Genomic DNA, 18646 nt, shown 5'->3' on the forward strand with positions numbered 1-18646 from the left:
AAATTTCACCACACCCAGATGTGTGTGTGACGATCATTGGGACTTTAACCTTTACAAGTAAGTACAAATAACAATATATTCAATGTTTTGTGCCTTTCAAGTATATTTGTAATTTTTATACCTGTCATTGGATTTCACATGATACTCATAGCTCAACTTAATCGTGACTTCTGTTGGTTGTGTAGTAAAAATCATTGAAAGACTTTTCATCTTCCAGTCAGACGAGGGCGCTGTCCGCGGACATGCCAACATCTCTCCTAGGGAAGTCCTTCAATTGGCCGCTTGGAGCGATCTACAGCCCTTCCGGCTTCGCCGCCATTACAGAAAACAGGTATGAATTTGCTGGAAATTAAGTCCGACAAAACCAGTTAAAATCTCAGCCATCCGTCGGTTTATCCTCGATACATTTAATTTAAAACGCTCTTCTGGCGTCGCTTAGTCCTCGTGTTGCACACTTTGCGCAATCCAATTTCGGATTTTCAAGTGAAGAGTGTACACAGATGCCTGTAAAGGCTACTGGAATGGTTTAGCAACCACAACACACGCACACTACACGATACGATATAAGATGTTTCCAGATTAACCTGGTGTGTTTTCCTCGATCGAGGTGGAGTCTCGTACTGTTTAACGAGCACGTTTGCGGTCAAGCGAGGCTCCGGTTGTGTCGGCAAGCGTGCGCCAGTGCTCGCTTAACCATGTCTAAATATTTGCCTGTGGCATTACTGTCGCAAGCGTCAAGTGGACGGCTCGTACAAATCTGAAACTGTCGCCCTTGGTTGCAGGGATGAGAATTTTCCGCGGATTTCCGTGTATTTTTACGTCGAAGGTGTTATTTTCGTGAATCGTGTAAATCCGTTGAGAAAATGTTGTTTATATATGATGGAGGGGTGTAGGGAAGCGGCCGGCAACGTTATTTTGGCGCTACTTTCGTCACATCATTTCCACTTGTTAACTTAACTTACGCGGAGAACTGTTTTTACACCGCCACAATGTGAATTTGCGATTGGGTTTTCATCACTTGTAGACGACTTATTTAAATAGATAGATCTAGTGATATATATGTACAGTGGAGCCTCGGTTTTCGAACAAACCGGTATTCAAACAAAAAATTCGAGTGTTTTTTGCTTCGGATGTAGGACGAAATTCGGTGGTCGAACCTCGTGAGATGAGCCGAGAGGACCCGCATGCCAACTGACTCCGTTCGATATTAAGTTCTCATTACTCTGAGGATTGCATCAACTCTAATCATGCCTCCAGAGGAAGCAAGTGGGAGCAGTAAAGCTATCCTAAAATACAAAGACGCTCCTAAAGCAATGCGACAGTGAGCGCCCGGCGTGCTGCGGTTGCGCGATCGGACCAAATTAAGCTCTCTGCGCACTGAGGTCCACTTAAATTTTGGAAAGTCCATTAGGACTTTAAAAATATTTTCTAAATTTCAGCGACGGCTCTGTCACAATAATGCGACCAGTGCGGTGCAGTTGCGCGGTCGGCGACGCTACAGTTGGGCGGTCGGCGGTGCGCTGCAGTTGATTCGGAATTCGAACGATTCACTTCTTGAACAGCCTTCTCGAACGGATTGTGGTCGAAAACCGAGGCTACAGTGTGTGTGTGTGCGCGTGTGTGTACGTCACCTGTCAAATATGTGTGTGTGTGTATATATATATATACATATATATATATATATATATATATATACATACATACATATACACACACACACACACACACCGTATTGGCCCGAATATAAGACAACCCTGATTATAAGACGCCCCCCTCTTTTTCAAGACTCAAGTTTGAAAGAAGACTTTTTGAACACCAAATTTAATTTTCATACAGAAAATGATTAAATTTGAAACAAATGATCATAACAATATATTCGAGAGAAAAATTATCTTGCCTCATTCTAATCATGCAAAAACTGTCTGTCACATCTTAATATCTGAACATTTTAATATGTAAACTAAAGTGCAATCACATTTGTAAATGAATGGCTTCTGGTTTTTGAAATGTAAATAAACCAATCTACTGTGATAAAACAACAAAATTGCAATAACTGCATTAACCATCAAAGTGAAGTCTAACTGTAACTGTAGTCTTGAAACAAATCTGAATAAGAGAAAACATTGCAATAAAATAATGCAAACTGCTACCGCTATTGTTGGGGAACCTGAGGACTGTATAGGGGGTTGGCTCGGCTGGTTATGCTCTTTTCGCCCCCGGGTGTTGGTCAGAACACAGGAGGGAAGACGTTCAATTTTGATTGCTTTACTGAATTATAGGCAAAAATGTAACAGGCACTGTTAACTGGCAAAAGGGTATTGGCACACGTTTGGTTGTAAGGATGTGAGAGCAGGTGTGTGTAGTGTACATGGTACACACACACATATATGTATATCATCGGCCAGACCCCCGGCTATTTTTCAGTGTTTTTTTCACATTTACCATTCTCATCCCTGTGGTTGGAAAATATATAATAATTGACTGGGTTTATCCCGGTGTTGTGACTTAAGTTTTATTTTCAACATACAAAAACAGGTTTGATCAAGGATGCACGAAATATTTTACTCCTGCTAGAGTTGCGTCACCTAAATTTGCACAAATTCAGGTTAATAGATTAATTCGAATGAAAAATAGTTTTCGTTTGAAACATTCCCCAGGTGGCGGCTCGGTGCCGCACTGGGTAGCACGTCCGCCTCACAGTTAGAAGGGTGCGGGTTCGATTCCACCTCCGGCCCTCCCTGTGTGGAGTTTGCATGTTCTCCCCGGGCCCGCGTGGGTTTTCTCCGGGCACTCCGGTTTCCTCCCACATCCCAAAAACATGATTGAGCACTCCAAATTGTCCCTAGGTGTGAGTGCGAGTGCAAATGGTTGGTTGTCTCTGTGTGCCCTGCGATTGACTGGCAACAGGTTCAGGGTGTCCCCCGCCTACTGCCCGATGGCGGCTGGGATAGGCTCCAGCACACCCGTGACCCCTGTGGGGACTAAGCGGTTCAGAAAATGGATGGATGGACATTCCCCAGGTGATCTCCATCAGGTCGACAACGTCAGCTGATGTGCGTTTGTGCTTTGCAGACATGGCTATTCGCTACCCGATGGCCGTTGGCCTCAACAAAGGCCACAAAGTCACCAAAAACGTTACCGCGCCCAAACACAGCCGCCGACGCGGGGTAAGTTTCTCCTACTGTGACCAGATTCCAGTACAAGTGTTGTGTTGCTGTTTTTGAACAACGACCTCTTTTGAATTTGTCCAGCGTCTGACCAAGCACAGCAAGTTTGTGCGGGACATGATCCGTGAGGTGTGTGGCTTTGCTCCCTACGAGAGGCGAGCCATGGAGCTGCTTAAAGTGTCCAAGGACAAGCGGGCGCTCAAGTTCATCAAGAAAAGGGTGACGTCCACCTCCCACTCTCTTTGTTTACAAGAAAAGCCACGGCGAAGCTGCCATTGTGGCACACAACCGTCGTTGTCTTGACAACATCAGCTGCTCGAGACTCCATCTTGAAAATATCTTGAAGTCTCAGCTGAGCTCACATTTAATCATACATACCATTAATTTCGTATTTTTTCCTGAACTGTGTTTTCCAAAACACGGGTCTGTGATTGCCTCCAAGACCAGATTGCTTCTTCTCAAAGCTACCAATTGATTTTTGTTTTCTTGCTGTCCAACTCTTGTGCAGATTGGCACCCACATCCGCGCCAAGAGAAAGCGTGAGGAGCTGAGCAACGTGCTGGCCGCCATGAGGAAGGCCGCCGCCAAGAAGGACTAATTTGTCTTGAAATAAATGTTTGACTACATCCATTGCATCTTGTTCTTGATGCGTTATCACTGGAGTCCATTTTTCCACATTGTGTATTTCAGGGGTCATAAACATTTGTAGATGTGACCGCCACTTTTGAGGTGCTGATCAATGCCAAGTGCAATCATTTGGATTGATACATTTCTGAAAACAAATTTTCACGAATGACTTTGATTAAATGTTAATGATTTTATTTGTCCATGTGAAGACACTGCCCATTGTGAATGACTTCACAATTTAAAAGGTTAGAAAACAGCTACGCATCTGCGTGCAGCACTATTTAATACTGAACATAAAGTAGATTATATTAAGTTGCAATGCTATTATCTAAATGCCATGTCACATTAATCAGAAACTTCGTTTTGTATTTTTGAAAACAAATTAAACTATTGCATAGTCAATAAACGTGAAAGCACGTAAAACTAGGTTCCGTAGGAAATTTCTCTCCCTCTGCCACGCCCCCCAATAAAACCACCCTGCACAGGTGGCGCTGTAGGGATATTCGACCCTTCTGTTCTTCACTTCCGCCGCACGCCTGTGAGCGAAAATGCGGCTGTTTTTGTCAAACGTTCTCAGCGCTAAATGAGTTAGCAGGGCTATCTCGCCGACATTTTGGGCTATATTCCGCAATTGCATTAAAAAAAATCTGATAAGCGAGCGTTATCATGGAGACCCCCACCCCCCCCGAAGGTGAGGAACTGCGCTGCGGTTGTCTTTAGCGTGCGCGATTGAGTTGTTGGCTAGCTGGTAAGCTATCTGCGCTAGCTTCCCGGGACGCTCTGTTTAGCTTTTCAGCTAACGTGGTTTTCAGGTTTGCCCCACTCATCACAATTTGATCTCAAGTGGGCTGCAGTTGTGCATTCGAATAAAGAGTTTAATATTCGATGTGTGCATATACTTAGAGTACTTTCGGAAATTATTTGCATTTATTATTTTGTTACAAATCATACAAGCAGTCTGGAAGGTCTTCACCAGAACGATTGCAATTTTGAATTGGAATCGGTGTTGTCATTTACTCATGCTGCACGTACTGTTTATGAAACTGCTTAAGATTTAGAACTCGTTTGAAGACCAGTGGGCAGATTACTTAATCCATCTGTTAATATTGACGACCTCATCTGACACCTTACAAACTAGTATGACCATAAACTTTCAGAATGAGAGCGCAGTCTCCCCGGCTTTGTAAATGTGCATATAATACTACTAACAACCAGCGGTGCGTAGAAACAATAAAATTGTTCCACCAAACCAATCTCTTTTAAACTAAAGCTTGTAACATATATTGCAATCTTCCATTTCTTGATAAATTTCCAAGTCTAACAGTAATCCCTCGCTACATCGCCTTCTAAATTGAGGAATTATGGCACGAAAGTTGCCCACACGCCAGCAGAAGGCACACAATTGCAGTACGTACACTTGTACCTTTTCATAAAAAAAGTTATAATAATAAGAGTTCTAAAAACATATTTACAGTATTGTACCTTGTTATAAAAATTATAATAATAAAATAGTTCTAAAAACATTTACAGTATGTACATTTGTACCTTGTTATAAAAAGTTGTTATAATAATAAGAGTTCTAAAAACATATTTACAGTATGTATACATTAGCTACATATAGTACATATTACACACACACATGTATCATATTTATATTATTTATACATTGTTTTCTGTATGTGATTTATAGTATGTATTAATATAGTATCTACATGTTTGAAACTATTATTTAATGTTGTAATGATAACATATGCACTTATATGGTTCAACATACACTTATTGATACACAAACAATGTATGTATGTTTAAAAAAAGGTGACACTACTTTGCGGATTTTCACATATTGCAGGTGGTCTTGGAACCAATTATCCGCGATGAACGAGGGATTACCATATTTTTCGGACTTAAAGTTGCTCCGGAACATAGGTCGCATTAGCCATAAAATGCACAATAACGTGAAAAAAAACATATATAGGTCGCTCCGGAGTATAAGTCGCATTTTGGGGGAAATTTATTCGACAAAATCCAACACCAAGAACAGACATGAACGAGCAACAACAGGCTAAACGATAGGTATGCTAACATGACATAAACACAAACGAAGAGCTGAAAACGGGCCTGACGTAACATTCAGAGTTATTCAAAAAACTATTACATAAATAACACGTTTATAAAACAATCTGTGTCACTCCAATTCATTAAATCCATCGATCGTCCTTTGTCAACAATGGGTGCGCGCCGCTGACGGTGCTTGCACTTCAAAATATTCCACAGGCCCATATAACGCTATAGAAATTAGATATCAAATAACTATTATATAAGCAATAATATTATCAAACCATCTGTGTCACTCTAAATCATTAAATCCATCGATCAAATTCCTCGTCCTTTGTCAACAACGCCGCGCGTGCGCCCTGACGTCAGCCTCGTCGTTATTCCACAGATCTAGTATATAAATAATTTGTAACGTTAACAAAGTACAAGGAAAGACGTGGGTTTGGTAAACGGCTCTTTATTTAACAAAACAAACTTCCAGGCGTGTGGCGGCATGGACTTCCAGCCACGGAGGTGGAAGAGAGCTCCGTAGAGTAGGACCGGGCGTGCGTAAAAGCCATGACCGAGCCCCATCCACCGTCCCCGGACAGCCACCCGGCCGAGCGCCGGCCCCCGACTTCCATCCACGGAGGTGAAAGAGAGCTCCGTAGAGTAGGACTGGGCGTGCGTAAAAGCCATAATAGTTTTTCAAACCTTATGTGTCACTCCAAATCCTTAAATCCTTCAAACTCTTCATCCTCCGTGTCACTTACAAACAAAGCCGCTAATGATGCCGGTAGTACGTGGGGCCCTTCGCCATCCCGTGATCAATCTTTGTCCTTTTTGTAAACAACCGCCGCGCTGCTGACGTCACTTGAAATTCAAATTACAGTAATCCTTGCTACTTCGCGGTTTGTTTATCGCCGTTTCACTTTTTTTTTTTTTTTTAATCTTTGAAAAAATTCACATTTAAGTCGCTCCTCAGTATAAATCGCCCCCACCCCCCCACCCAAACTATGAAAAAAACGTCCGAAAATTACGGTACTGTATTTCTTCCTTTCTAATTAATTCTCAGCATTTGTATCCAGCTCTTCAGCATTCACATGCAATTCGTAGAGTATCTGTGCTATTTTCAAAGTTTTCAAAAATATCAATATGTTTGTTTTGTTGCAGATCAAGAGCTACGCAACGTGATCGACAAGCTGGCCCAGTTTGTAGCCCGGAATGGTCCTGAGTTTGAGAAGATGACTATGGACAAGCAGAAGGACAACCCCAAGTTCTCCTTCCTGTTCGGCGGCGACTACTTTAGCTACTACAAGTGCAAGCTGTCTCTGGCGCAGCAACAGCGTACGTACCTCCGCCACGCTCGTCGTCAGTCCCGAACGCACATTTTGCTCACGTAGGGCGCCCGCCCGGAGACGTCGGCCACCTTCGCTCACTTGTGTGTCCATGTTTGTTGGCGTGCGGGTTTGCATTAAAATGTGCTTCTTCTCCACTTAGATCCTTCTACCCGCGATGGGGAGGAATATAAATCTGAAGGTATTTATTTGGAGGCAAAGCTTGCCAGATCCATTCGGAGTTTCAGCTTTTTACATGTGCTTGGCACCTCTTTGGTTTGTTTTCAGTTGCTTCTTTTGTCCTCGTGGCATGATTTTTATTTATGTATTTTTTCCTGTCCTGTCTGTTGCAAAGGGGACATCACAAGTGAACTTTGTTGGTACAAGTACGATTTGGGTACATCAGAGATAAACATAAACCAGCTCAGTGGCCTAGTGGTAGAGTGTCCGCCCTGAGACTGGAAGGTTGTGGGTTCAAACCCCGGCCGGGTCATACCAAAGACTATAAAAATGGGACCCATTGCCTCCCTGCTTGGCACTCAGCATTAAGGGTTGGAATTGGGGGGTTAGATCACCAACTGATTCCCGAGCGCGGCACCGCTGCTGCTCACTGCTCCCCTCTCCCCCAGGGGATGGATTAAAATCACACGGGGATGGGTTAAATGCAGAGGACAAATTTCACCACACCCAGGTGTGTGTGTGACGATCATTGGGACTTTAATCTTTTTAATCTTTAATCTTAAATGAAATAGGCCGTTTCCCCCTCCCACATACTTTTGAAAATGTTGCCATAAGTTTCAAGGTGTTCTTCCTTTGCGCCTGTTTGCAGACGTCTCTAAAAGGCCAAAGTGTGCTTGCTTCAAGTTGCTTGTCAGTCCCAGTTGAAGTTGATTGTAAATCAACAACGAAACCAGCAGGAGGAGGGCTTGTACGTTTACTTTTGAATTTGACCTACCCGCCCCCAGGTGTTCTGGGCTTTAAAAAGTCAAAAAGACTCATTTATGGCCCCCGGCATATCATGGGATACCAGAAATATTCTTTGAAAGTGATTCCGTGTTGAATTTGATGAAGGCGGAGTTGAGATTTGTTGAGCGCAGCCGCAGGCGTTGGATGCATGCGGTCGTCTCCAAGCCACCATTTTGAGTGAACGCACGTGCTCAACTTGCTTGTCCCTCCTGTCTGCGCAGAGCTCTACAACCCGGGCGCCTTGGACGTGCTGGACATCCCGCCGCCGCCAGTGGCTATGATGACGCCGCCGTCCTCCACCTCCTCTTCCACCCCCGCCGCCACGCCTGCCATGGATGACCTCATCCAGCAGAGTTTGTGGAACCTGCAGCATCAGGAGCAACACCTGCACACGCTCAGACAGGTTTGCACCTTGCAAAGCCCCCATTTATTGCTCTCCAGGTCTATGGTGCCATACTTACACTGCTCAAAAAAATTAAAGGAACAGTTTTTTTATCAGGGTATGGCATGAATTCAATTAGACTTTTCTGATAAGGTTTGGTCAGGTACGTGGCAGAGGGGGTTGTTAATCAGTTTCAGCTGCATTGGTGTTGATGGAATTAACAACAGGTGCACTAGAGGGGCAACAACGAGATGGTCCCCAAAACAGGACTGATTTTGCAGGTGGAGGCCATTTCAAGTTCCTCCCTCTTGATCTTTTTTAACTGTTTTTCCACAAGTGTTGGCTTTAGCTAGAGTCATTATCACAACTGGGAGCATGAGGCGATTTCTTAACCCTCCTGAAGTTGCGCAGATTGTCCAACTCCTCCAGGATGGCACAGCCATGCGTGCTGTTGCAAGAAGATTTGATGTGTCTCCCAGTACAATCTCCAGAGCATGGAGGAGATTCCAGGAGACAGGCAGTTACTCTAGGAGAGCTGGACAGGGCCGTAGACGGTCCTCATTCCATCAGCAGGACCGATATCTGCTGCTTTGTGCTAGGAGGAACAGGTTGAGCACTGCCCGAGCCCTACAGAATGACCTCCAGCAGGCTACTGGTGTGAATGTCTCTGCCCAAACAGTCAGAAACAGACTTCACGAGGGTGGCCTCAGGGCACGACGTCCTGTAGTGTTTCCTGTGCTCATTGCTCAGCACCTTGGAGCTCGATTGGCATTTGCCATAGAACACCAGAATTGGCAAGTCCGCCACTGGCGCCCTGTGCTTTTCACAGATGAGAGCAGGTTTACCCTGAGCACCTGTAATAGACGTGAAAGGGTCTGGAGAAGCCAAGGAGAGCGCTATGCTGCCTGCAACATCATTCAGCATGACCGGTTTGGTGGTGGGTCAGTGATGGTCTGGGGAGGTATTTCCATCGAGGGACGAACAGACCTCTACAGGCTAGAGAACGGCAGTCTGACTGCCATTAGGTATCGGGATGAAATCCTTGCACCCATGGTCAGACCCTACGCTGGTGCAGTAGGGCCTGGGTTCCTGTTGTGGCAAGAGTATGCAGACAGTATCTGGAGGATGAAGGAATTGACACAATTGAATGGCCCTCACGATCACCTGATCTAAACCCGATAGAACACCTCTGGGACATAATGTTTCGGTCCATCATACGCCGCCAGGTTGCTCCTCAGACTTTACAGGAGCTCACTGATGCCCTTAGACAGATCTGGGAGGACATCTCACAAGACACCATCCGTCGTCTCATTAGGAGCATTCCGCGACGTTGTCAAGCATGCATACAAGCTCGTGGGGGCCACACAAGATATTGAAAAGAATTTTGAGTTGCAGAAATTGAATTTAGGCAAAAAGGACGAGCCTGCCATATCATTTTTTCACTTTGATTTTTGGGGTGTCTGTATACTGAGCCCTCTGTAGGCTGAAAACCTTTATTTCCATCAAAAGATGTGGCATCCTTTTGATCCTGAGACATTAAACTGTCCATATCAGTATAGATATCCCCCTAAAAAAATTTCACCATTGAAATCTGATGTGTTTTCAAAGTGTTCCTTTAATTTTTTGGAGCAGTGTATTTTACAGCGTTTGTTGGAAAAAACATTCTGATGACCGATTAGTCGACCAATTAATTGAAACCAGCAAGTAATGAACTAAAATTAAATGTAACCCATGGTGGCAGTCAACTCAATTTGACCGTCTTTACAAACAAGCAGCAGTTTGGCAACTAAATAGTGACTCGAGTTCATTGTTTCCTGGAACGGCAACCATAAAGTAAAGCACCATGTACACCACCCATGTCCAAAGTCCGGCCCGCGGGCCAAATGTGGCCTGGATCTAAATTTAAACTAGCTTGAGGCATTGTGTCATAAAATCAATAATAAGTGGCTCGCTGGGACTGTCGCGGGGACCTGCGCGCTCCAGAGCGAGCCTCAGAAATGAAACTCGTCCTAACGGGAACACGCATATGAGCCACCGCTCATGATCGGTTGCGAGCGTGTCTCCTCCGTCCCTTCCTAGTTCACACGCACATAAGTGTCCGTTTGCAAGATAATCACTGACAGACACGACCTCATTCAAATGTCCACACACCAAGGACTAAGGCGACGCTAAAATCAGAGACGCTGCAATTGCCGTGCACAGGCAAAAAAAAAAAACGGACTACTGGTGAGAGCTGTCTACTTCGCACTAACTCTACACACTACTACGCGTCCGCGCCGTCCACTCACAGTGATCGCAAAGAACAAAAAGACTATGGATTATTTTTTGTGATTAGGAAGTAATTTGTTGCGTATGAAGTTGAAATAAAAAAGACAAAATGGAGAATTATTTAATTTGGATAAAAAATCTGACCTGATGCAACCTAGCCTGTTTACTGCAGTCACAAACACCAATATCACCCTTCTTATTAATACAACAATAACAATAATAAAATAAACTTGATACATCCAATAAAAAAATGCATTCAACTTTCATAAAATTATTAATTTGTATTTAATTTATTATTATTTTAATCTTTAACCTTTCTGGTAGTGCAATTGTCAAGAGATTCTCATTTGCAATATCAACCTATCTGCAGACAGGAAAGGATGTAGTTACATGTTTATAAGTTCATTTACAATGGTAATGGTTCGAGGAATGTCAGCGCGAATGGTCGGCCCCCGTAAATTTTCATCTGACCAAATCTGGCCTGCTTTGCAAAACCCCTGATGTACACACACGTATCACAAATGTGTGCACATAGGAACAAATGAGCGCGGCCATCACGACGGCAGCTGAGCAGCAGATCCAGAAGTTGATGGCGGAAACTCAGCTGGACGTCGCCGAGATGGACAGCCTGCTGCAGCCCATCATCGACACTTGCACCAAAGACGCCATTTCAGTAAGTGGCCGCGAGCTCCGCGCGACGTGGCCGTGCTGACCGGGCCGCTTGCTGAATGTCGTCGTGTGCCAGGCGGGAAAGAACTGGATGTTCAACAACGCCAAGACGCCGCAGCACTGCGAGCTGATGACGTCGCACCTTCGCAACCGCATCACCGCCGAGGGAGCGCATTTTGAGCTCCGCCTACACCTCATCTACCTGACCAACGACGTGCTGCATCACTGGTAAGCAACGTGCTGAAGGCAAAGTCATCGCAGCCACGCTCAACAAAGTTGCCGTCTCAAAATGCCGCGTTGCGCTACAACTCGAGCCGCACACGACGTGACACGCTGGCACAGAAAGTCATCGAGGGTGCACAAATGGCGTGTTGTGATGTGCGGCGGTCTTGCGCCTTGTCTTTGCAGTCAGCGCAAGCAGCAGAAGGATTTGTTGGCAGCTCTGCAGAAGGTTGTGGTTCCAATCTACTGCACCAGTTTCCTGGCTGTGGAAGAGGAGAAGCAGCAGAAGATCACACGGGTAAAGGCCCTTGTTCTCTTTTGGACTCGCTGTCAAAGTGATCCGCTTTGACTCAGTATTCGTCCTGGTCCTCCACGCCTCCTCAGTTGTTGCAGCTTTGGGAGAAAAACAGCTATTTTGATGAGGACACCATTCAGCAACTGCAGAATCCTGCTCTCGGTCTCGGCCAGTACCAGGTGAAAACTGCAAAACTTGAACCATGAAACCTCTGATGTCTTTACTCAGAATTCTGATGATAGTTTTTTTTTTTTTTACCCCCTTCTGGGATTCACCTTTTTCATTTTGTACTACCAATTACTTGGGTGGTGACAATACTTGGCCCTCATGTGCATGTAGTGGTTGTTGCTGACATATAGTGTGTGCATAATGCTTGTAAATGAAGGTAACTAAAAAAAAAAAAAACTATGCAACAGATTTTGTCTGGAGCGTAAACCCACTCGCGTGTCCCGCCCGCAGGCCTCGCTGATCACCGAGTACGCCGGCGTGGTGCAACCCATCCAGTTGGCCTTCCAGCAGCAGGTCCAAGTTCTCAAGAACCAGCACGAAGAGTTTGTGGCTAGCCTCAAGCAACAGCCGGCCGCCGACACGGACAAGCCCGCCACCGCGCCCGCAGGTGAGCCATTTGCCGCTTGTGTCGTGTGTGGTTGCTGTGGCACGTCTGATGATGATGATGACGGCACGGCATAGTTGGCTTATCGCACTCGGCGGTCTCATTGCTTCTCAAGCAGACGAGGGACTTAACCCTTGATCCATTGTTGAATTTCTCCTTGAGTGAGTGTGACATCATGACATTGTGTACGATACGATCATCAAGTGATGTCAGGCCACGCGTTGACGTGTTGTGTGTGGCGTCATGTATATGTGGTGTCACTTTTAACATTTGTCATGTCAACATTGCAGATTACAACCTCCTAGATCAGGGGTGTCGAACTCCAGTCCTTGGGGCCGCATTCCTACATGTTTTCCAAGTTTCCCTCGTTAAACACACCTGATTCAAATGATCAGATCATCCTCACGTTCTGCAGGAGCCTGATAATTGAATCAGGTGTGTTTAATGAGGGAAACCCCGAGGACTGGGGAGACTGGACACCTGTGGTGTTGCAACACCATTCTTTGACATGTTGTACAGCTGCCATGATGTGGTGGCGTTATTTCAAAGGTGACGTCATGACACGTTTGACTGCCATGTGACCATGGCACGATGGTGTTTTTTGCAGCCGAGGTGAAGCCCCCCATGGCGGGTCCTCCGCCAGGGGACTTTGAGGAAGCTCCGGCGAGACCCCAAGACACCGGCAACCCCGCTGCATCCTCAGACCTTCCCCCAAAGCCCGCCTGGTACGACTCCCAGCACATGGGCCCGTGGAACCCCAACCAACCGGTAAGAGGTCTGACCCCAGGACTGATCGACCGGGTGTGGTTGTTCCAGCAACCCCCCACCGTCACTGCATTTGTCCCCCCTTCAGCCTCCTTTCGACCCGAACCAGCCGCCACCTCCGTGTCCGCCCTGGAACAGCCACGAGGGGATATGGAACGAGCAGAGGGAGACGGGCAACTGGAGCGGGGCTCCGCCCAGGGAAGGGGCACCCTGGAGCGGCCCCGATCCGGGTCCCCCTTCTTGGAATTCGTACGACCAGCAGCCTCCATGGGGGAACCAGCCCGAGCAGCTGCCCTGGGGCCAGAGGGAGCCGCCCTTTCCGCCCCGCATGCAGGCACGCTCTTTTTGTTTCCTATTTTCGTCTGCAAGTTTGATTGACAACAGACCTTCATCTTGTGGTTTTTGTTTCTGGACAGAGGCCGCCCCACTTCAGAGGCCCCTTCCCCCCCCACCAGCAGCCACCGCCCTTCAACCAGCCCCCGCCGCCGCACTCTTTCGGGCGCTTCCCCTCGCGCTTCATGCCAGACGACTTCCCGCCGCGACACCACTACGAGCGCTCGCCCTACACGCCCCACCGTTTCGACTACTCCCAGGGGGACTTCCCCAGGGGTGAGTGGGCATGCCCGCACACTTGAAACACATTTCAACTTCCGTCTTGGTATCTCGCAATTCTCATTCTCATTCAGCTTGGTATCTCGCAATAAGAATTCTAAGCAATTTGTCATTTCCACCCTCGACACATCAAACAATGAAGAATTGAGCATTGTACTATAAACACCAACGCCCATATTTGACAGCGAAAAGACGCACACAAAACAATTGGATGTGGAGCCTATTTGTCTCTTTGATGTGCCACCAGACATGCCAGGCCCGCCGCCCCCTCCCCACCATTCCAACCAGAGACTCCCTCCCTCCGGCATGGGGGGTGACCATCCTCCGTGGGGGGGGGCCCAGCACCCGGACTACGGGCCGCCTCCTCCCCCCCACGGCTTCAACGGCCACTCACCGCACGTGCGCCACCGGCAGCCCCCGGTTCCCGTCCAGGATGACCCCAGCTTGGTGCCCAACGTCCCCTACTTCGACCTTCCCGCCGGACTCATGGCGCCGCTAGTCAAAGTGAGTCAAGAAGAAACTCACGCACCCGCATAGGGAATTTTCCCATGAAAATAAAGTGGGAATGGAGGGTTGTTATGCCAGCACATGCCAGCATACTCTGAAATCCGCTTGTTTTTGTCTATTGATGTTCAAATCTGTTTGATTTCCATGGGAAATTTTACTGACTTGGTTCTCCTCTCAGCTGGAGGACTGTGACTATAAAGCTCTCGATCCAAAAGACATCCGCCTGCCGCCACCCATGCCCCCCAGCGATCGGTTGCTGGCCGCCGTAGAAGCCTTCTATAGCCCCCCCTCCCACGACCGGCCCCGCAACAGGTACGCTCCGTGTCGTACTAAGGCGACTTCTTCGCAGGGTTCTGGACTCAAAGTCAAAGGTGTGTTCTCTGCACTCCACCAGTGAGGGATGGGAACAGAACGGCCTCTACGAGTTCTTCCGGGCCAAGATGAGAGCGCGCAGGAAAAAAGGTCAAGAGAAACGCAACAGGTGCGTGCTGTGGCTACGTAAAGCTCGTGTCTCGCAATTAATTCTGCTACTGTTATGAAAAGACCAAACGGCAAGACAGCAACAGGCAATATTAAAAAAAACTGCAAAAACACTGCTGCTGTCTAGTTTGCCCCTACCCCCTCAAGAAAAGAAAAGAAAAGAAAAGAGGTACAATTTACTTGATGTTTTGTGGTCTATGCTCAGCGTTCGTATGAGCAGTCGTTCCAGAAGTCGCTCGGGCAGCCAGGGCAGATCTTCCTCACGGTCCAGTTCTCGCTCCTCCAAGTCGAGGTCCAAGTCCAGATCTAGGTCCAGATCCAGGTCCAGGTCTCGCTCCTCTCGATCCCGAAGCCGTTCGCGATCCTACTCACGCTCCAGGTTTGAGTGCCCGCTCTGCCCCGCCCCTACGTCCTTGTTACTAAGAGTCAACTGTCTGTGTTGGGGGCCCGCAGGTCCAGGAGCGGCTCCGGGTCATCTCGGAGTCGCTCTCACTCTAGGTCGCGTTCGCGCTCGCCCACCAGAAGGCGCAGACGACATAAATCACGCAGCGCCTCACCACCGTGAGTACACTCCGACTCATCACTTGATTAGCACATTGGCTAAGACTAAGTTGATTTCTACCACATTAGATCATCTTTTTTATTAACTCATTGCACAGTAACTCTTAGTAATTTTGTAACGCACTGTCTGCTAACTTTATTTCTAAGAGCATCTATTAGGAGTAGCACATTTGAGGGTGACTTTTACAAGAAGAAAACTGTAATGTATCTTTGAAAGTAGCACGTTGTGTAGTTGTAGCTGTTTCCAACACATTGATCAGGCAATTCATGAGCAACTTTCAGTCACAAACCTTTGAAGGACCAAACTGATATCGCTCACTTGATTCGTAACACACTGTAGTAACTTTAACAATAACAACGTAACTTGACTCATCATACATTTTGTAGTCGCTTTCTAATAATTACATTGTAGTGAATCGAAATGCTAACATAGTCATCGGGAAAGTTCAAGACACCGAATGGCAAAACATTGGGCAGTAAAGTCAATTGGTTGCACAGTAGTCATCGGGAAAGTTCAAGACACTGAATGGCAAAACATTGGGCAGTAAAAGTTGTACTAAGTTCATTTTGTTTTTACTTGTTATCGCTTCACTGGTTCTTTTATCTCAAACAAAATATTTTAGGTATTTTAGGCAAAAAGAGGGATTCCCCATGGGAGACCCTCTTTCTGCCATCATGTGCAACTTTTTTATGGAGGGTTTGGAACAAAAGGCACTCTTAACAGCCCCGGACACATACAAACCCACGCTATGGAGATGCTACGTAGATGACATTCTAGAAAAAACAAAAACAGGACATACACAACACCTCACAGACCACCTCAACACCATAGACACCACCGGTAACATCAAATTCACTCATGAAGAAGAAACAGATCGATCCATAGCCTTTCTAGACATCAACATACACCACACAGACAACGGAGACATAAAAACAAAAGTACACAGAAAACCCACACACACCAACCAATACCTCCTCTGGACATCAGAACATCCCACTATACATAAACTGTCAGTAGTCAGAACACTATACGAACGCACAACAATAATCACGGATCCGGAGGACATAACACAGTAAGAAAAACACATACAACACGCACTCAAAAAATGTCAGTATCCACAATGGGCAATAACCAAAGGTGCAGAACAGGTAAAAAACAAAAAATACAAAACACAGGGGGAAAGAAAAAAACAAACACGGAAACAAGAACCCAGCGGAATGGTGACGTTGCCGTATGTGAGAGGAATTACGGAACGCATCAAAAGAGCCATGAAAAAATACAACATAAACACACCTATCAAACCACACACAACACTCCGTCAGATACTGGTTCACCCAAAAGACAGAGTCAACCCGGAAAATAAATGCAACTCTATATACGAGATCCCATGCAAATCATGCAATAAATCATACATCGGGGAGACAGGGAGGAACTTCATCACAAGAAAAACAGAACACAAGGAGTGTGAGAATGAGACAGCAACAAGACAAACGAGCAATAAAACAACAAGCAGAACAGGAACACTACAAGTCAGCCATTACCGACCACTGCAAAAGAGAAAATCACATCATGGACTGGGAAAAGGCCAGAGTCATCCGCACCGAAGAAAACAAACATCAGCGTTGGATCAGGGAGGCCATTGAGATCAGTAAGCGGGGCCCGAGGACCATCAACAGGGACGAGGGAGCCTACATGCTCTCTACCACCTGGAATAGCATTCTGAAGAGGTGAACGGACAGCAGAGGGCGTGACTCACCTGTCAAATCTGACAGGTGAGCCACGCCTTCATCCATCAGATGATAAAGACGCGTCACAACCACACCAGTGACACTCTGATGAAGGCGGAGGTACAAGCCGAAACATGTCAGGTAATGCAACCTAAAATATTTTGTTTGAGATAAAAGAACCAGTGAAGTGATTGGGCAATAAAGTCAATTGGTTGCACCTAACCAATAATCGGGTCACTTTCTAACTGAGACTAACTTTTCGTAGTCGCATAGTCGTGTTTGGTAACATTATGTGTTACTATGTCATCTTGCTAGTCATTGGAGAGAGATGAGAAAGTTAACTTGTTTACATTGCACACAAACTTTATCACATGCCAACTTAGTAACACAAAAAGAGCTTGTAAAAAAACCTGCACGATGACTCTCGTTTGAACAACAATTTGCGGCAGCTCCACGTCATCCGGCAGCGGCGCCCCCTCCAAAGGTCCATTGGACTCTCGCCTGGGTGAAGAGAACAAAGGACATCAGCTCCTCATGAAGATGGGTATGATGCAAATGCATCGTCCACGCGTGTGTGTCCCCGCAGCCGTGCGTAGCCTGCCCTTCACACCGGCGTGTTTGTGTGCGTGGGCTCAGGCTGGAGCGGCTCCGGTGGTCTGGGCGCCAAGGAGCAGGGCATCCAGGACCCTATCAAAGGAGGAGATATTCGCGACAAGTGGGACCAGTACAAGGGCGTCGGCGTCTCCCTGGACGACCCCTACGAGAACTATCGCAGAAACAAGAGCTTCAATTTTGTAGCACGCATGAAGGCGCGCGAGGAAGGTACGCACGCGCGTACAAACGCACACTGCACGTCCATTAGCTCCAAAAATCCTTTTGTAGTGATTCAGGTGTCGGCAATGAGCCCGATTTGGAGCGCAGTCGAATCCTCCTGAATCATTACAACGGGGTTTTCCCAACAGTGCATCACTCAAAAAAGTTGTGTGAACATGCAAAGTCCAACTGTGGTTCTGTTTTGTCTCAGTGATGCGAGATCCTCAGGAGGCTCCTCCCGCAGAATGATGTCATCGCAGAACGCCACACCACCGTCACTGTTTTTTTATTGTCACTGTTTTTATTTCTTTTCCGCCTGATTATTTTTTTCGTAACTTCAGTGACATCCACATTTACTTTTAATACTTGTGAAGTGATAACAAAATAAAGTACGCTTGCACTCGTAAATTTGACTTCTTTTTTTTCCCCCCCATTCTAATGTTGACTATTGTATTTTGCAACTCAAGTATGATGTTTTCTTTTGCACCGCAGGAGAGTAGTGAATACCTCTGTCAATCACAATGGGGCGTTAAGTGGGAAAGGCACAACTTGTGAATGTCAACCAGTTGTTCAAAATAAGAAATTTTATCTCTTCGAATA

The 18646-nt window shown here is 46.3% G+C and overlaps 2 protein-coding genes across 6 annotated transcripts; both read left to right on the forward strand.

The window, feature by feature from the left end:
- The first annotated feature begins 241 nt into the window (after nucleotides 1-241).
- On the forward strand, nucleotides 242-3800 carry rpl36 (ribosomal protein L36). Its single transcript, XM_037249606.1, has 4 exons — nucleotides 242-331; nucleotides 3073-3167; nucleotides 3252-3386; nucleotides 3676-3800. Exons 2-4 carry the CDS (start codon nucleotides 3075-3077, stop codon nucleotides 3763-3765), a joined length of 318 nt encoding a protein of 105 aa, XP_037105501.1. The 5' UTR covers nucleotides 242-331; nucleotides 3073-3074; the 3' UTR covers nucleotides 3766-3800.
- Nucleotides 3801-4306: 506 nt separating this feature from the next.
- On the forward strand, nucleotides 4307-18454 carry LOC119121576 (calcium homeostasis endoplasmic reticulum protein). 5 transcript variants are annotated; one of them, XM_037249320.1, is made up of 20 exons: nucleotides 4307-4485; nucleotides 7002-7175; nucleotides 7329-7367; nucleotides 8353-8534; nucleotides 11317-11454; nucleotides 11527-11678; nucleotides 11859-11970; nucleotides 12057-12146; nucleotides 12427-12583; nucleotides 13188-13348; nucleotides 13434-13679; nucleotides 13762-13954; nucleotides 14205-14461; nucleotides 14643-14776; nucleotides 14859-14945; nucleotides 15150-15323; nucleotides 15398-15505; nucleotides 17683-17777; nucleotides 17870-18055; nucleotides 18258-18454. In XM_037249320.1, exons 1-20 carry the CDS (start codon nucleotides 4461-4463, stop codon nucleotides 18293-18295), a joined length of 2748 nt encoding a protein of 915 aa, XP_037105215.1. In that variant the 5' UTR covers nucleotides 4307-4460; the 3' UTR covers nucleotides 18296-18454. The 5 variants fall into 5 exon arrangements, with proteins under 5 accessions (XP_037105215.1, XP_037105217.1, XP_037105214.1 ...); XM_037249319.1 differs by lacking the exon at nucleotides 4307-4485 and adding an exon at nucleotides 4553-5201 and having other exon boundaries at nucleotides 13188-13305; nucleotides 13397-13679; XM_037249317.1 differs by lacking the exon at nucleotides 4307-4485 and adding an exon at nucleotides 4559-5201.
- Nucleotides 18455-18646: the final 192 nt, after the last annotated feature.

The sequence above is a fragment of the Syngnathus acus genome, chromosome 4 (genome assembly GCF_901709675.1).
Source record: "Syngnathus acus chromosome 4, fSynAcu1.2, whole genome shotgun sequence".
Lineage (NCBI taxonomy): Eukaryota > Metazoa > Chordata > Actinopteri > Syngnathiformes > Syngnathidae > Syngnathus > Syngnathus acus.

Excerpts from the sequence above, each read along its gene's own strand:
- LOC119121576 (XM_037249317.1), top strand. The coding sequence starts at position 5,156 with ATGGCACGAAAGTTGCCCACACGCCAGCAGAAGGCACACAATTGCA. Across the intron at positions 8,535-11,316 it reads ACCTGCACACGCTCAGACAG|GAACAAATGAGCGCGGCCAT; the intron begins GTTTGCACCTTG and ends GTGTGCACATAG. Across the intron at positions 18,056-18,257 it reads CATGAAGGCGCGCGAGGAAG|TGATGCGAGATCCTCAGGAG; the intron begins GTACGCACGCGC and ends GTTTTGTCTCAG.
- rpl36 (XM_037249606.1), top strand. The coding sequence starts at position 3,075 with ATGGCTATTCGCTACCCGATGGCCGTTGGCCTCAACAAAGGCCACAAA. Across the intron at positions 3,168-3,251 it reads AACACAGCCGCCGACGCGGG|CGTCTGACCAAGCACAGCAA; the intron begins GTAAGTTTCTCC and ends GAATTTGTCCAG. Across the intron at positions 3,387-3,675 it reads TCAAGTTCATCAAGAAAAGG|ATTGGCACCCACATCCGCGC; the intron begins GTGACGTCCACC and ends ACTCTTGTGCAG.